Consider the following 19027-nt stretch of genomic DNA (forward strand, 5'->3'; position numbering starts at 1 on the left):
ATAATGAACATTACATTGAGAAAAAACTATTAGAAGTACAGGACACTCTGGACAAGAAATTGGAAAGGGTGGTGGGTGAACTGACAGGAAAAGTTAAAGATCTTTCAGCAAAAACTAAGGTACTTGAGGACTCAATGAAAAGGGTGCAAAAAGATACGAAAGACAGTAAGAAGGAGGTGGACAGGATTAGAATAGAAGTTAAAGAGATAGGAAAGATACAGGAAGAACTGCTGGACAACATGGCTATGACACAGATGAGACAAAGTCAGTCTAATCTGAAATTCAGAGGAATACCGGAGAATTTAAATGAAGACATTAGATCTATAATGGTCAAAGAGTTAGCAATCTGGTTAGATAAGAAGGAAGAAGAGATAAATTACTCTTTAGTAAATATCTTTCGGATAAGATCAAAATCGACTAAAGTCAAAGGAAAAAAATTGCCAGGGGATGTGATAGCCATGTTTAACTCGCTGGAAATAAGAAATGAAATATTGAAACAGAATTACAGCAAAAGGCTATATATTGAAGGAAACTCAATTATCATATTTAAAGAGATCCCTTCGAGATTTCTTAGAAGGAGAGATGCTTATAAAAAATTAACTAGTCAGTTGAAGAAAAACGGGATCCTATATAGATGGGAGTTTCCGGAAGGCATTTCATTCTATTTCAAGGAAAAAAGATTTAAACTGTCAACCACTACAGAACTTGAAAAATTTGAAAGGAGATACGAGAAGGATTTCGGAAAGATAGTGGGGGGGGGGGAGACGGAGGAGCGGCAGGGGGAGGGGACGAGGGGGAGGGGTCGGAAGAAGAAGAAAGAGGGTTAAATCTAACAGAAGAAAGGGAAGAAGTAGAGAAAGAAGACAAGGAAAAGTAGTTCGCATACAGATTCTGATAACTTATAAACACTTTATAACAGATGGCTTTAAAAATTCTGACCTGGAACGTGAATGGATTGAACAATAAAAATAAAAGGAATCAGATTGCTCATACGTTATTGAAAAAGAACCTTGACCTAATCTGTCTACAAGAGACCCATGTAATAAATAAACACAGGAGAATTTTGAGTAATAAGAGATTAGGGATGGATTTTGTGACCGCTGATAGGGTTAAGAAAAGAGGTGTGGTATTATATAGATGATCAAGGGAGAGTGATTGTAGTACAGATGGTGTTTCAAGGAGAAAAAATAATTGTGGTTGGAATATATGCACCTAATGATAAAAAGTCAGCTTTTTTCTCTGAACTAGGTGATAAGTTAATGGAATGGATGGATCATAAAATGATATTAATGGGTGACTTCAACGGTGTGGTATCACCAAAATTGGACAAGTCAATAAAAAAGGAAGAGACTAAGGAAGGGAAATTACCCCGATCCTTTTTCGAGCTAGTCAACAATATAGAATTAATTGACGCTTGGAGATTTAAAAATCCCACTACAAAACAGTATACGTTTTTCTCAAACCCTAATCAGAGCTGGGGGAGAATAGATAGTATTTGGATATCGAAGGAATTGACGCAGAATTTAAGCAAATGTGAAATTCTAGCACAAACTATTTCTGATCATAATTCGGTATTTATGGAGATAAAAGGTAAAGACACCAGAGTAGGTAGATGGAGAATGAATGAATCTCTATTTAATGACCAAAGAATAGTAACTAAAGCTAAGGAAACAATTGAAGAGTACTTTAAATGGAATTTAAATGGGGAAACAGCTTTAGAGGTAGTGTGGGATGCAGGAAAGGCAGTCATGAGGGGCTTCCTGATCCAGAAAAACAGTCAATTAAGAAAAGAAAAAGAGAAAAAGAAAGAGCAGATTCTAAGTCAGATTATGGAAAATGAAAGAAAATTAACTATAAATCCCGGTGATGAGAATGTAAAACAAAACATAAAGATATTACAAGCCAAATTTTTAGCAATAACCAACCAGGAAATTGAATGGAAAATAAAAATGATGAAACAGAAGAATTTTGAATCAGCCAATAGGATAGGGAAATATTTGGCATGGCAAATAAGAGAAAGAAGGAAACAAAACATGATTAGTAAGATAAAGGATGGAGAAAGGATTGTAGAAGAACCAAAAGAAATAAAAAGGATTTTCCAGAAGTATTATAAAGATTTATATAAAAGAGGCAAAGAAACAGATTACGAAATAGACTGCTTTATGCAAGAACATCAGATGCTACAGATCTCAAAAGAAGAAAAAGAGTCATTAGATCAGACTATTACACAAGAAGAGATAAAGAGGGCTATAAAAAGGATGAAAATTGGAAAAGCGCCGGGGCCGGATGGCTTATCGGCTAAGTATTACAAGACACTAAGCGATCAAATATCCCCAATTCTATGTGAAGTGATGAATGGTATCTTAAAAGAGGGGAGGGTCCCGAACACCTGGAAGGAAGCATATATTACTTTGATCCCTAAAAAAGAGGTCGATATGTTAGAGCTGAAGAATTATAGACCAATTTCGTTATTAAACAACGATTACAAGCTGTTCGCAGATGTAATGGCAGAAAGATTAAAAAAGGTATTAAATAATAGAATCCATAAAGACCAAACGGGCTTTCTTCCAGGGAGACAATTGAGGGACAATGTAAGAAATGTGATAAATATTATTGAATATCTGGATACGAGAATAGATAAACAGGCCGCCCTGGTATTTATAGATGCCGAAAAGGCATTTGATAATGTTTCATGGGGGTTTATGAGGAAAAGTTTGAAAATGATGGGGATGGGAGAAAAATTTAGAAAAGGTATTGAAGCAATCTACCATGAACAAAAGGCAAAACTCATAATAAATAATACTACGTCAGAATCCTTTGATATACTTAAAGGGACTAGGCAAGGCTGTCCTCTGTCTCCTTTATTATTTATAATAGTATTGGAAATATTTAATAAGAGATTAAGGGAAACAACAGAGATTAAAGGAGTCAGAGTAGGAAAGAAGGAACATAAAATAAAAGCTTTTGCCGATGATATCGTATTAACACTGGAAGATCCAAAACATAGTGTAAAAGAAGCTTTAAAAAAATTTGAAGAGTTTGGTGCAGTGTCAGGACTTAAGATTAATAAGAACAAAACTAAAATGCTGGTTAAAAATTTGACAAAGGAAGAAATGCTAGATCTAGAGCAAAGGACGGGACTTATGACAGCTAAGAAAGTGAAATACCTTGGAGTATGGATTACGGCAAAGAATATTAATCTATATAAAGATAATTATGAGGTCACTTGGAGAAATATTAAGAAAGATCTTGAAATCTGGGGGAGAATGAGGCTATCCTTCTTGGGGAGGATAGCAGTGGTGAAAATGAATGTTCTGCCCAGAATGCTGTTTTTATTTCAAACTATACCCGTACTCAAAGGTTTAAGGCAATGCAAAGAATGGCAGAGAGCCCTGGGGAAATACATTTGGCAGGGAAAAAGACCGCGAATAAAAATGAAAATTTTGGTTGATAGAAAGGAAAGAGGGGGCTTTGCTCTACCGGAGTTGAGCATATATTATGAAGCGGCTTGTCTACTGTGGCTAAGAGATTGGATTAGATTGGAAAATAGAGATATATTGGATCTGGAGGGTTTCGATAATAGGTACGGGTGGCACTCGTACCTATGGTACGAAAAGGTGAAGGTGCACAAGGGCTTTCTAAATCACATTTTCAGGGGACCAATATTTCAAGTATGGGAGAGAAATAAAAATTTACTGGAAAGGAAGACTCCCTGGTGGATCTCACCAATAGAGGTGTTAACTATCAAGAAATCTAATATGGAAGAAAAAAATGCCACCTATGAAGATCTCATAAGTAAAACAGAACAAGGTATTAAACTTAGACCGTATGAAGAAATAAAAGACTCACTTACTGGTTGGCTGCAATACCACCAGGTGAATGATTTGTTAAAAGAAGATAAAAAGAAGGCAGGTTTTGAGGATAAAAAATCTAAGTTTAATGTGGAGGTTGTTGAAGGCAAGAGTAAAATATTGTCTAGAATATATGATATATTACTTGAGTGGTATACAAAAGACGAGGAGGTGAAGGAGGCAATGACCAAATGGGCGATAGATTTCGGGTATAATATTGAATTTGAAAGATGGCTGGAATTATGGAATAAAAATATAAAGTTTACAGCGTGTACGGCACTGAGGGAAAATGTATGGAAAATGATATATAGGTGGTACCATACACCGGTGAAATTGGCCAAAATGTATAGATTAAAGAACAAAAGTTGCTGGAAATGTGGTGAGGCGGAGGGCGATCTCTATCATCTATGGTGGTCATGTAATAAAGTGAAAGGCTTTTGGGAACAAATTTATAATGAGCTTAAAAAATTTTTCAAATATACTTTTCCCAAAAGACCCGAAGCCTTTTTGTTAGGAATTTTGGGTAAAGAAATTAAAAAAGAAGATAAGATAATATTCCTCTATGCCACTACAGCCGCAAGAATTATGTTGGCTCAAAACTGGAAAACGGAAGTTATACCTAATATAAATGAATGGCAGCTTAAAATGGTAAATTATGCAGAGCTTGCCAGGATAACAGGAAGAATACGAGATCAAGATGAACAGGAATTTCATAAAAATTGGAATAAATATTGGAAATATATTGGAAATAATTTGTAGATGATATTAGCGGGGATGGAGTAACACTAACAGCAGTTAATATATAAGATTAAAAACAAAGTACGTGATTATAGAATTTTTATTTGATACTTACCAAAAGGGTAGAGGGGAGTCCAAAGGTTTTTGTTTGTTTGTTTAGGGAAGGGATATAATAAACTATGTAAATGAAAGATATGTACATTTATATATATATTGTAATATTTATTGGCATGTTTATTTGTGTACATTACATTTATAAGAAACTGTTTATTTACAAAATTTGAATAAAAATGTATTTTTTTAAAAAAAGAACATTTAAGACGTTATGTTACGTTGTCACAGAAATGTCATCTTAACCACAAGACAGCAGTACCAGTTGCCAGGGGAGCATGCCAGACTGCTTGGCAAGCCCATCAACGTCCATAGTGGTGGGAGACAGTAGGCCGTTGTTAAGAAGAGGATTGTTTAATTAGCAAGGAAGAATTAGAAGAAGGCCTGGATAGCTTGATAGCTGGAACTAAGATGCTAGATCTTTGCTCTGTGGAAATAAGCCAAGGGAATGGAAAAAAGTGTGCTTCCTCAGTTTTCCTTGAGGGAATTCTGCTTATTTGGCTCACTTGCCTAAGCCGACCTCCTGCATTGCTCTTGGAAAGCTGTAGCGTTCCTCTCACGTTCAGTTATAGTACTTGCATAGACACCAATTAACTCTTCCATGGTCGTCGTCTCCAGAACTATTCCTTTCTTTGTGTTTCTTGAAGGGTTGCAGAGAGTCCAGCTAGCTCATTGTTAGTTCAGGTATACAGCAAGAACCAGCCAACCAGACCTGCTATTATTTTCTGAGGGGAGAGGGGGAATATTTGCCCCAAGTTGCTTCCCAGACTTCCACAGACTTCCCTGTTAACTATTTCTACTCCTGGTGAAGGCATAAGAAGAGAATACAGGCGACTCTCAACCTACACGGCGTAGAGCCAAAATCATCTCTAGTCAGAACAAATTGGCTTCAATAGCGGGTGGGATTGCAAAAGTCTCTCTTCCCCAGACACCTGCCCCTTTCTATTTTTTGTGTGCACAAATTAAAAGCGTGCATAGTGCAAGTTACTTGTAATGAGTTCTCTGCCTGCAAGGGTATTCTCTGCTTTTTCTGTATTTCTGTTTTGCCTCCAGGTTGCATCACTTCACATGATGCAGCGCATCTATGCACCCCGGTTTTGTCAACAGCAAGTTCACTATAGACCTAGGCTAACTCTCAAGAGGCTTGCTCGGTCTATTAGCACTGAGGGTGCTGCTTACAGATCTGCTTGTGCATGCCATCTATCAAGGAATGTGAGCCAGATGTTGTTTCCAATACTCTAATTCAACCCTTGAATCTAAGAAGTAAATGCATTTTGGTCTACACAGAGTCACCGCAGCCTGGCTACACTTCTGGTATCTGAGCATCATTGGCTCAGTAACCAGGCCTTGCAAGAGCTGAGCACATCATTTCATTAGGCCCCTCACCTATCTTTGGAGAGACTAAGATGCAGATACTTACTATCTTCCGTATCACTGCACTGGGTAGCTGGGTCTCCATATTTGACGTCTTGCCTCCTTGCACGCCTGGAAAAATAAAGGTTGCCATGACTTTGTGAAATTGTGCCTGCTGTTCTTCGGATGTGGGATGGAGCTTAAGGGAAGTTGCTCACTTGCAGAAAGCAACATCAGATTACATATATGAATAAGGCATCACTGATATTATATATATATTTTTTTATAAATTTTGTATTGATTTTCCAACATAAATTAAAACACATTACAACTCACAATACATAGACAAACAAACATATAAACACGTATAATTTCATAACCTCCTTTTCTTAAGCCCAATTTCGACGACTTCCCCATGCCTCCCTTTTCTGCATCCCTGTTTTAAACTTTTTCAGCAACCACTAATCTCAATTACTTGTAATTCACTTTCTTTAATCCTTTTTCTCTTACCCAGTCATTTACCGCTGCAAATCTGTTTTACCTTACCCATGACATTTTAACACTCATTAATTTTACAACAGTTCTTAAGATAATGTTTGAATTTCTTCCCATCTTCTTCCACCGTCTCTTTTCCTTGGTCACGGATTCTGCCCGTCATCTCAGCCAGTCCCATATAGTCAATCACCTTCGTCTGCCACTCTTCCAGCGTGGGTAGTTCTTGTGTCTTCCAATACTTTGCTAAAAGAACTCTTGCTGCTGTTGTAGCGTACATAAAAAACGTCCTATCTTTCCTTGACACCAATTGGCCTACCATGCCCAGGAGAAAAGCCTCTGGTTTCTTATGAAAGGTACACTTAAGGAGGCATCACTGATATTATAGTCACAGTCAACTTTCCTTTTCTTTCTGGTGTTCAGGCTGTGAGTGCTGTTTCTTCCATAACCAAATAAGCACCATACACCCATAAGAATCAGGCAGGTAGCATCACGCCTTGGGGTACTCCAAGCCTGGCAGAAATGCAAAGGTGAGTGGATGGGGGGAATCTTATGGGAGAAGGAAACCTGGAAAACATTCCAGTGAGAACTGGGTGTGCTCCTGAATCCTGACCCACTTTTGTGGGGTGGGGTGAGGAATACCCAGAAATCTGGGGCAGAGGAAAGAGAAAATGGAATGGGATGGAGCTCCTGGAATCCCAAGGAGCAGCACCCCACACAGCAAAAGCTTGTTTCAGGTCCCAGATGTATTGCCTGATGCCAGGTTGAACACAATACCTTTTAATGGCTGTGCACTGAGCAGCCCAGGACCTCCAGACACACAGCCCAGGCTTGCACCCCAGGGAAGTCACTTTGGTGCTGCTAACACAGCAAAAAACAATGCAGGAGGCAGCAGTTAAGCATTTCTAGTCTCTGCAGCCACATCAGGCACTGTGATTCTCCAGATGCTTGCCTTCACCCCTGGAGGCACACTCCACTGTATCTTGAGACAGGGGCCAACAACCCTGGGACCTTAATTCCAAGGAAGTCAAGCCCAATATATGTACTGGTGTCCCTGAAATGTCTCCACAGTTCAGAGGTTAGGTAACACGTAACAGTATTCAAAGATTCCTCCTGCTGACATCATGGAAACACCTGTGTGTGTGGGGGGGGGGGGGGGTATTTAACTAAGTTTTACCCAGAGTGCAGCTGTTGAAATCAATGAACATGACTAAAGGTAAAGGGACCCCTGACCATTAGGTCCAGTCGTGGCCAACTCTGGGGTTGTGGCGCTCATCTCGCTTTATTGGCTGAGGGAGCCGGCGTACAGCTTCCGGGTCATGTGGCCAGCATGACTAAGCTGCTTCTGGCGAACCAGAGGAGTGCACGGAAATGCCATTTATATTCCCACCGGAGTGGTACCTATTTGTCTACTTGCACTCTGACGTGATTTCAAACTGCTAGGTTGGCAGGAGCAGGGACCGAGCAACGGGAGCTCACCCCGTCGCGGGGATTTGAACCACCGACCTTCTGATCGGCAAGCCCTAGGCTCTGTGGTTTAACCCACAGCGCCACGTGACTAAGTGAGGTCTATTAATTGCAATTGGTCTACTCTGAGTGAAGCTTAGTTAGCCCTACCCAGATTACCTGTACATGAACTAGCAGAGCAGATGGTACCACAGGATCCATGGGGAAGCTCTGGTGTCCTCCATCGCTAATGCCAGCCTTGAAACTCATCCCATAGAGCCCAGAGCTTCACAGGTTAACCCAGCAGTGTGGGAAGGAGTAGCTCTGCATTAAATCAGGGGGATCACGTAAGAAGCTGCTCTTAGATGCTCGGTCAAAGCAGGAACGATATCACTCACCTTTTAGATGTCGGTGTGTATCTGGAGCATGAATTTCCATCCCAAGCACAATAGGGGTCTCTGGCAAGGCAACAGTCCGCACAAGCCTTGCCATATGTGTGACATCTGTGTAGCGAGAGCTGAGCCAATCCATCTCTGGAACCAATGTACAATTGTTGCTGAAAATCAGGCGAGGCAAATGAATTAGAAGCGTTCTTCAAGAAACCTCTTTTTCTTTTGGCCTTGATTTCCTTCTTAGCAATTTTTCATTTAGAAATTTCCATTTTTATACAATCCTTACAAATTTATACAGCAAATGCAATTTATGTTCTGGTAATCAGTGAACAAACTCTGTTTGTCCAAGTAATCTCTCTGCGCAGTTTTTAGAGCAGGGCCTATTTAGCTGGCTTTCCTCAGCCAGTCTGATATAGACGGCAATCATTGCTTCTCCAAGTAAGTTGCAAGAACAATCTGAGCTGAAACCAACCCAAGTAGACATAACATTGCCAGTTACAGAAAGGTAGCCGTGTTGGTCTGCCATAGTCAAAACATTGCCAGTCTTTTTACACTGGCTCTCAAGTCCACATCAAAGATCCAGGGCAGGTAGCATGTTGAAAACGGTATAAAAGTTCTAAAACACATAAAAAGGTAAAGGTAAAGGTACCCCTGCCCGTACGGGCCAGTCTTGACAGACTCTAGGGTTGTGCGCCCATCTCACTTAAGAGGCCGGGGGCCAGCGCTGTCCGGAGACACTTCCGGGTCACGTGGCTAGCGTGACATCGCTGCTCTGGCGAGCCTGCACCAGCACAGCACACGGAAACGCCGTTTACCTTCCCGCTAGTAAGTGGTCCCTATTTATCTACTTGCACCCGGAGGTGCTTTCAAACTGCTAGGTTGGCAGGCGCTGGGACCGAACAACGGGAGCGCACCCCGCCGCGGGGATTCGAACCGCTGACCTTTCGATCGGCAAGCCCTAGGCGCTGAGGCTTTTACCCACAGCGCCACCCACGTCCTCTAAAACACATACTAGTAGTGAATTCCATTCACAGAAAGATGTGAGCTATGAAGCTGACTACAATATTAGCTTAAAACCAGAGCTGTGTAAAGAAACCAAAACCTTCCTTAAAAACAATACAAAACAAAACCCTTTCAATTAATAAGTGAAATTGCATCTGAAAATTATCAGACTGGAGCGAAAAAAAATCATGGGTGGAATGTGGGGTTTTGTTGCGGTTACTTTACTTTTAAGATGGCTAAGGGGCATTTGTGAGCATTGTTTCATTCATGCTCCAAATCATTTCTCTGGTGGTCTTCACTCTGCCGCCTTCCTGGGTCTGCACGCTTTGTGAAAACCCATGACGTCCTTCTCTACGCTCAGAGATGCCTACCACCTGCCTGACAGCTGTTTGTTGTCATTTTTTTAAAAAGGGAAGGCCTTTTACTTTGAAAGGAATCACTGCATGAAAGCTACATGTGTGGAAAGTTTTTTGTTTTTTAAATTAATAATAATAATAATAATAATAATAATAATAATAATAATAATTTATTATTTATCTCCCGCCCATCCAGCTGGGTTTCCCCAGCAACTCTGGGCGGCTCCCAACAGATTAAAAACAGAATAAAACATCACACATTAAAAACTTCAATAAACAGGGCTGCCTTCAGATGTCTTCTAAAAGTAGGATAGTTGTTTATTTCCTTGACATCTAACAGAAGGGCGTTCCACAGGGTGGGCGCCACCACCGAGAAGACCTTCTGCCTGGTTCCCTGTAACCTCACTTCTCGCAGGGAGGGAACCAGCAGTAGGCCCTCGGAGCTGGACCTTGGAGCTGGAACTCGGAGTTGGCAGAACAATAGGGGTGGAGATGCTCCTTCAGGTATACAGGGCCAAGGGCATTTAAGGAACATTAAGGGAAGGAACAAGGACTCCTCTTAAAAGCAAAACCCATGAGCTCACACCGGTCTCTGGCAATTGGTGGCTAGTCTCCTCCTCAGCTTCTCTCCCTTCAATTTAAGACCAGGGGAAGATGGCATGTGGCAACTTGTCACATGGGGCTTTTTCAGATCAGGAAGTGTGGGCATCAGCCTTATCTACTTTGCGGCAATAGAATAAGATCAACTCTAGGTAAAGGTAAAGGGACCCCTGACCATTAGGTGCAGTCAGTGGCGTAGTGTGGGTTGTCAGCACCCGGGGCAAGGCAAGTAATTTGTGCCCCCTAACCCGTGAGCCAGGTAGGGGCAGAGAGCTGCGAGTGCAAGTGCCCCCCCCCCCAGATGTTGCGCCCGGTGCGGCCGGCCCCCCTGCACCCTCCACGCTACACCACTGGGTCCAGTCGTGACCGACTCTGGGGTTGCGGCGCTCATCTCGCTTTATTGGCCGAGGGACTAAGCTGCTTCTGGCGAACCAGAGCAGCGCACGGAAACGCTGTTTACCTTCCCACCGGAGCGGTACCTATTTATCTACTTGCACTTTGATGTGCTTTCGAACTGCTAGGTGGGCAGGAGCAGGGACCGAGCAACGGGAGCTCACCCTGTCACGGGGATTTGAACCGCCGACCTTCTGATCGGCAAGTCCTAGGCTCAGTGGTTTAACCCACAGCGCCACCCCAAGATCAACTCTACACCCACCCAAATTCTGAATGTGCCCTGCAAATGAGGCAGAAAATTTGAAAGTTATTTAATGAGGAAGAAAACACTTGGGAAATTGGAACACAGGTTTGGTGCAATCTAATCAAAATACATCTTTGCCTGAGAAACCTATAGAAATGGGATTTTTTTCCCATGAGCTCTATCAATATGGACTGGAGTAAGTTACCTAAATCAGAGGACGTTCATTGTAGTTCCATTGAGGCTGTAATCCTGACCGCTCACTTATTAAGGAGCAAGCCTCAATGAACACAATGAGACTTGCTTCCAAGTAGAGTTGCACAGGATTGTAAAATCACTGACTAATTTAATTTCAGTGATACTTCAGTGCAACTCATGCGTTTGGGAAATAAAAGAACAGAACAAACATTACTTCACCCCACTTTCTATACTTTTTTTCTTTTTCATAGATACAGGAATGTATTTCAGAACAAAATAAGTATTCTGATATTGAATGTGAGTGGTTAGAGAAGACAGACTAAGGTGTGACTTTTTTTGTATGCTTCAAGAAAAAGAAAGAAATGGAAATATTAGGATAGAAAATGTTTAGATGCCCTCTTTGAAAAACTGGTATAGTTATCTCCAATAATGTACAAGCAATTTGTAGGTGCTAAAGTTGCTAATTATAAATTACCTGCTTTGGGGACATCTCCATAGTCAAGATGGGTGAGGGATGCTGAAAAGGAAATGGAAAAAAACCCAATGAAAATTCTTCTTCCGCTTAGATTGAAGACTAGGCTTATCAAACACTTGTTGCTCCACCGAGCCGGAGGCCAGTAGCCAAAACCCTTTGACATTTAACTTAAGTGTTTGAAATAGTACTTCCCTAGAAACCAAAATATTCTGAGACTTTCAGCCTGGGATGAATTCACCTGTGACAGGAATGGAAACTCATTTGTCTTCCCTGAGAAGAAAACAGGGTGTATTTCTGGAAGTGTGCCCATTTTCCAGGTGTGTTAGTCACCCACTAGACTTTGGGACTCAGCTGGGATTTGGAGCTGTGTTTCCGTGTCTTAAGTCCAAAACTCCAAGCATCACACCTTCCGAGCTCTAACATAGCCATTGCAAGGGATCAACTACAGCTGTGAAGGCCAACCTTCCTGGAAAATGTGCTCAAAGAGAAGTATCTGAGCAGGGCTCCCTTGGACACTACGCGATTCATACCGTACACAGCCCTCAGGTTCCTTCTGATCCACTGAGGGAAAGCAAACAGGAATATAGTGCTGGAAAGACGGGAAAGAATGACACACTTTCCACAGCCTCTTCTTCTCCTGTCCGGGAGTGCCAAAAATGTCAAATGCCTGTGCCTCTGTGGCACCTATCTCACTGGTTTTCCACACATAAAGAGGGTGGACATCCATACAGGGTGTTTCGGAACAGCCAGATTCACTTGCCTCCTCTGTTAGTCACAGAGGTCATGGGCTGAGTGTGGGCCCCTAATGTATTTGCCATTTTTATGGTTTTCATTTGTCATGTTTTATGGCATTTGTAAAGTGCTTAGATTTTTCCTCTCAAAATGTTAAGCAGTATATAAGTTAAATAAACAAATACATGGAAATAAATAATAAAAAAATTTCCTTCCAGTAGCACCTTAAAGACCAACTAAGCTAGTTCTTGGTATGAGCTTTCGTGTGCATGCACACTTCTTCAGATACACTGAAACAGAAGTTGCCAGATCCCTCTATATAGTGAGAAGGTGGGGAGGGGTATTACTCAGAAGGGTGGTGGGAATGGGTGATTGGCAGATAGCTGTGATGAGCCTGTTGACGACTCTTAACTATTAACTTACCTATTGCAGTCGTTAAGAGTCGTCAACAGGCTCATCACAGCTATCTGCCAATCACCCATTCCCACCACCCTTCTGAGTAATACCCCTCCCCACCTTCTCACTATATAGAGGGATCTGGCAACTTCTGTTTCAGTGTATCTGAAGAAGTGTGCATGCACACGAAAGCTCATACCAAGAACTAACTTAGTTGGTCTTTAAGGTGCTACTGGAAGGGGAAAAAAAATTTGTTTCGACTATGGCAGACCAACACAGCTACCTATCTGTAAATGGAAATAAATGTGAGCCATCAACAAGATAAATTTCATGTGCTACATTCTAACTTTTTATAAAGAGGTATTTTCCCTATGTACTGTGAAATGGAAGTGGGCAGGATGGCCTGAGTAGACAGACTCTTTGGTACGAGTCTTACGTCCATCACTTGCTTAGGGCAAGGGACTGTGAAATGTTGCTGGTCAGTCAAGGAGCTTCACAACCCAGCCATAACTTGAGGTTCTCCTGACCAAGAATCTCAGTGGAAGGGTTGCCAACTGAGCCCATGAAGGGCTTCCATGGAAAGCAACTGGTTGGCATGAGATGTCAAACACTAGAATACTCTGCCCGTTATGCTAGATCTGCAACCACCACCTGATGCAGCCACTCTTCAGGGCTTGTGAGTGCTGCCTTGTGGTGAATGGGGCCAGGGAAGGGAGTAACTATTCCCTCAGGGCAAACCCTATAGATGACTGCAGATGAGGCTGAAGGCAGGAAAGCATGCACCACCTGCAAAGTCGTCACAAGGGCTGGCTCTTGGAAACCCCAACATCCAATGACATCATTCTGGTGTGGCTTCTTAAACATGTAAATAAACTACAGTCCCTTCTCTCTTTCTAATTTTTCCCCCCGCATGAAAAAAAAATAAGAAGTGCATTTATAACATGGAGGAACATCTGCTGAGCTAATAGCCCTGTTTGGTATTAAATCTGATATGGCGCCTTTCCCTTTGACGTGATCTCGCAAGTATGCAGCAAATTGGTACATGCTCGGAAATTCCTGATTACTTGGCAGCCTGTTGAGCCTCTTGGCCTCCATGGCAGCAAAAAGATGACATTTAAAACAAGAAGTATTCCACCTCTGTAATCAAGGTACCAAGTGCACAGGGAGAGATTTACCTGGAGAAAATATTGTTTTCCACAGACACGTAAGGCAAGGGCATCAATTTCAAAGCCACCAGACCATTGCAGGAAAGCCAAAGGTTTGACCTAAAGCCGACTCTCTAAGAATCATGGCAAATGAAGAGCATCTAATTCCATCATAGTTATGGGCCAAGAGCAAAAACTGCTATTTGGGGTATGTGCCTTTTCCTTCCTCGCCTATCCTACCCCAGGCTGCAAAAAACCAAGAAATTTTGCTAATCTGATATTGAAATCAATGCAGATGTTTTGCCCAAGCAGGAACCTCCAAATTCACCTCATATTTCACTTCACTTTCTGTGGCAATTCTGTTATAAGCATTTAAATTTATTTTCACCATCATTCCTTAGTTTAAAAAAGCATACAGAATTCTTAATTAAACTTCAGCAGATCCTAGAATTTTCTCCAGGTGACCGATGTGAGTGACTTATTCTTGAGGAACACAAAATGAAGATTTTATGCCGTCCCAAAATGATTCTTTTTGAAGAATGAAATCCATTGAGCTTTATTTTCCTTCAGTTGCCCTTCTGAAAGAGCTCAGTTGGCAGAGCATGAAATTCTTTTGCCTAAGCCCCACCTTAGGCAAAAGATTCCTGCATTGCAGGGGGTTGGACTAAATGACCTTTGTGGTCTCTTCCAACCCTGCAATTCTGTGATTTTGTGAATTGTGTTCCAATGGATGAGGCTTGTAATCTTACCTTGAATATCTGCAGCTCTTCCAGGACCACTTCCTCCATGTCTCGCTTCTCCTTGGTTATACTCAGAACTTTCAGTACTGTTCCGACATCTGCAAGAAAGGGGCACAGCCGAAAATCAGTGGCCATTTTTGGATTTTACATTAAGATTTTCCATCTTCTTTAGATATGGCACCTAACTGAGTGCAGACCTCCTCACTGGATTCTCTCTCTCATTTTTTTAAGCAGACACACATTACGATGCCTTTGCTCCATGAATCTCCCCAGTGCTTTTTTTCTAAAAAAAAAAATGTTTAGGGTTACTCTCATTTTCCTACTCATATTGAAATACTGCCCCTCAATGAGGCCAGACTTAGATTCACAAAATGTTTAGGGGTATGCGTCCCCCTGTGTACCCCCCCCCCAGAAAAAAGCACCAAAACTCCCTTTCTTTTCACTATACGACTCTCTGCCACTGGCTAGGAAACAAGAAATGTACATCCTTCCTAAATGCCAAGGATGGAGACAAAGAACTTGATATGGGATTGCCATTTCCTGCAGGAGCCCCATGCGAATGGTCATGTGTAATTGACCACCCTTAAATAGGCACAAGCTCTTGTAGCACATCCAATGTGGAAAAAACTGTATCTGGAATCCATGATAATTTCACCACGCAGCATCTATATAAGGTCCATGTTCGAATAAATTTATCCAAGTCAAATTCATGGCATCATGAAGTCACTGGTTTAGCATTTGGAAACTAATTCTACAATGGCTTTGTTTTCCCAAATTTGAAATGAGGACAGTGAACTATGACCTTAAACTACAAGAGTGTTGTAGCGTTGAGCACAAACAGAAAAGCAGTTGATTTAGTTCAGGTGTCACCAGATCTCATGTCTTGGAACTATTTAGTAGCTCTGAGCATGCACAAAGTATCTTTCCTGAGCACTGAGTAACCACAGCCTCGCGCTCTGCATTGTGAAGCATTAAGCAAACAAACAGCAAAACCAATGCCATTGCAATCAATTGTCCTGCGTTATTTCCAAAAGGAAAAAAAAAAAAATCCCTTCTCATTTTGTTCTACTCCAAGGCTACACATGGGACATGCATATGGCAGTGATTAAACAAACAAAAGATCCTGGAATTGAGTGACTGGAAAACAAGGCTGGAAAAAGTCTTAGTGAGCTGAATCATTTATTGCAACATGTTTAAAATACTGCAGAATTTTCTCTATTGACTAAACTAACTTTTCCCACAATCTTACTTATGGTAGGTAAACAGAAAAACAGACTAACTATGCAATCCAAAAGAGACTAACTATGCAATCCAATGTGGGGACGCGGGTGGCGCTGTGGGTAAAAGCCTCAGTGCCTAGGGCTTGCCGATCGAAAGGTCGGCGGTTCGAATCCCCACGGCGGGGTGCGCTTCCGTTGTTCGGTCCCAGCGCCTGCCAACCTAGCAGTTCGAAAGCACCCCCGGGTGCAAGTAGATAAATAGGGACCGCTTACTGGCGGGAAGGTAAACGGCGTTCCGTGTGCTGTGCTGGCTCGCCAGATGCAGCTTGTCACACTGGCCATGTGACCCGGAAGTGTCTCCGGACAGCGCTGGCCCCCGGCCTCTTAAGTGAGATGGGCACACAACCCTAGAGTCTGTCAAGACTGGCCCGTACGGGCAGGGGTACCTTTAACTTTACCTTTATGCAATCCAATACACAGAAATAAGCAAGCAGTGAAGTCTGTCTTTAGCATGACTTTGTAAAAGGCAGGTTTTAAATTTGTAAAATAAAATAAAAATGCCATGCTTCCCTTAGGAAGCTCAATTTTCAACAATTTAGATACTGCAGGCAGTACTTTTCTGTCTGCTGAAATTCTGGACTGCCATCTACTGACTACATTTTGTGCTATAACCTGCAAAAAAAAAATTATTTTAATGAAGAGCATCACTGAATAATGATAGTTTTTTCACACGTTGGCCTGGTGCAGACATAATGCTTTCAACCATCATTAGCACTAACCATGGTTGGTTGCCTTAACCCTGATTAAGGTCCCGGAGGTACTATAGTACATTGGTTTAGCTTCCTGAGCAAAGTCCTGCCCCTGAAAAATATATATCAGGATATAGCAACATGACCTGTTTTATCATTTTGCAAGCAGAGAGACCAGGAAAGGGGGGAAACTGACTTAACCACAATTTGCGTAATGCAGATATAAAAATTAACCATGCTGGACCATAAAGAAGGCTGATCGCCGAAGAATTGATGCTTTTGAATTATGGTGCTGGAGGAGACTCTTGAGAGTCCCATGGACTGCAAGAAGATCAAACCTATCCATTCTGAAGGATATCAGCCCTGAGTGCTCACTGGAAGGACAGATCGTGGAGCTGAGGCTCCAGTACTTTGGCCACCTCATGAGAAGAGAAGACTCCCTGGAAAAGACCCTGATGTTGGGAAAGATGGAGGGCACAAGGAGAAGGGGGCGACAGAGAACGAGATGGTTGGATAGTGTTTTCGAGGTTACCAGCATGAGTTTGACCAAACTGCGGGAGGCAGTGGAGGACAGAGGTGCCTGGCGTTCTCTGGTCCATGGGGTCACAAAGAGTCGGACACGACTAAACGACTAAACAACAACAACAACAAATGCAAACAATGGTTTGCAAACCCACTTTCAGGCCTTGATTTCACATCCTGGTTGGTGGCCAGGCCTTAACCATGGCTAAAGAAAACAAAAGCATGGCTCATATTTTGACCACAGAGAGTTGCTGCTATGCGGTGTTGAAACAAGCAGAAGTGTACTCAGCAGGCTTCAAATGGAGGGAGTAACCTTGCACTTATCTGCAGATAGGCACCTGTTCCAAATGCCTTGGCATTTCTGCAGGGGCAGAGGAAGGGGGGGGTGCGGTGGGTGCAGGCCGCCCTGGGTGTCACCACTGAAGGGGTGACAACATGCCAGGCAGCACTCACCGCAGGGCCTGCAGCGCGCCCGAGCCATGCATCTCTCCTGGGAGAGACGTGGTGGCTTGGGCGTGCGCAGGCTCTGCGCTGACCAAACGGTCTGCCCGCTGCCTCCCCCCCAGCCGTAGGGCGGCTAAGCGGGAGGAGGCAGGAAGACTCCAGAGGCCCTGCAGTGCGCCCTGCCCCTATGGGAACCTGAGCAGCTTCCTCTGCCACTCCAATTCTGCCTGTCACCAGAAGGAGCTGATTTAGACACTCTAGAATCTTTCCAGTGAGACAACTGGATCTGCAGTGAGGGTTTATGTATGACAACCATATCTCCTACTCCAAACCTGCTTCGGGTATTTTTCAGTTGCAGCCATCCTCATTACGTCCCAGTACGTTTCCGAGCACAATTCAAAGTGTTGGTGCTGACCTTTAAAGCCCTAAACGGCCTCGGTCCAGTATACCTGAAGGAGCGTCTCCACCCCCATCATTCTGCCCGGACGCTGAGGTCCAGCGCTGAGGGCCTTCTGGCGGTTCCCTCATTGCGAGAAGCAAAGCTGCAGGGAACCAGGCAGAGGGCCTTCTCGGTAGTGGCGCCCGCCCTGTGGAATGCCCTTCCAGCAGATGTCAAAGCGATAAACAACTACCTGACATTCAGAAGACATCTTAAGGCAGCCCTGTTCAGGGAAGTTTTTAACGTGTGATATTTTACTGTATTTTTGGTTTTTATGGAAGCCGCCCAGAGTGGCTGGGGAGGCCCAGCCAGATGGGCGGGGTATAAATAATAAATTATTATTATTATTATTATTATTATTATTATTATTATTATTATGAGACCAGTGTCGGATTTACGTATGAGCTAAACAAGCTATAGCTTAGGGCCCCGCTCTCTTGGGGGGCCCCCAAAAAATTAAAGAAAAAAACCACTGGATGTATATTTCCAAAATATAAGATAAAAAACAAATAAAATAAAACCTACATACAGCAACAGTGCTTTGTGTTGTGTAAAGGTAAAGGTAAAGGGACCACTGACCGTTAGGTCCAGTTGTGGATGACTCTGGGGTTGAAGCTCATCTCGCTGTGCTGGCTGAGGGATCCATTGTACAGCTTTCTGGTCATGTGGTCAGCATGATTAAGCCACTTCTGGCGAACCAGAACAGCGCACGGAAACGCCATTTACCTTCTCGCCAGAGAGGTACCTATTTATCTACTTGCACTCTGACGTGCTTTCAAACTGCTAGGTTGGCAGGAGCTGGGACCGAGCAATGTTGCAGGGATTTGAACCACCGACCTTCTGATCGGCAAGCCCTAGGCTCTGTGGTTTAGACCACTGGGCCACCCGTATCCCTTGTGTTGTGTAGGTTCATAAATTAAAGGTAAAGGTAAAGGTACCCCTGCCCGTATGGGCCAGTCTTGACAGACTCTAGGGTTGTGCGCTCATCTCAC

General features: G+C 42.8%; 1 protein-coding gene across 1 annotated transcript in view; it reads right to left on the minus strand.

Moving 5' to 3' along the window:
- Nucleotides 1–19027, minus strand: part of SEMA3D (semaphorin 3D) — a 192611-nt gene that overhangs the window by 21382 nt on the left and 152202 nt on the right. The window contains exons 13-16 of the mRNA XM_053387700.1: nt 14671–14759; nt 11649–11690; nt 8390–8547; nt 6121–6185 (exon numbers count right to left, since the gene is read on the minus strand). Of these exons, the coding sequence (XP_053243675.1) occupies nt 6121–6185; nt 8390–8547; nt 11649–11690; nt 14671–14759 (354 nt within the window). The remainder of the gene's footprint in view (nt 1–6120; nt 6186–8389; nt 8548–11648; nt 11691–14670; nt 14760–19027) is intronic.

Source organism: Podarcis raffonei, chromosome 5, assembly GCF_027172205.1.
Source record: "Podarcis raffonei isolate rPodRaf1 chromosome 5, rPodRaf1.pri, whole genome shotgun sequence".
In the NCBI taxonomy this organism is placed as follows: domain Eukaryota; kingdom Metazoa; phylum Chordata; class Lepidosauria; order Squamata; family Lacertidae; genus Podarcis; species Podarcis raffonei.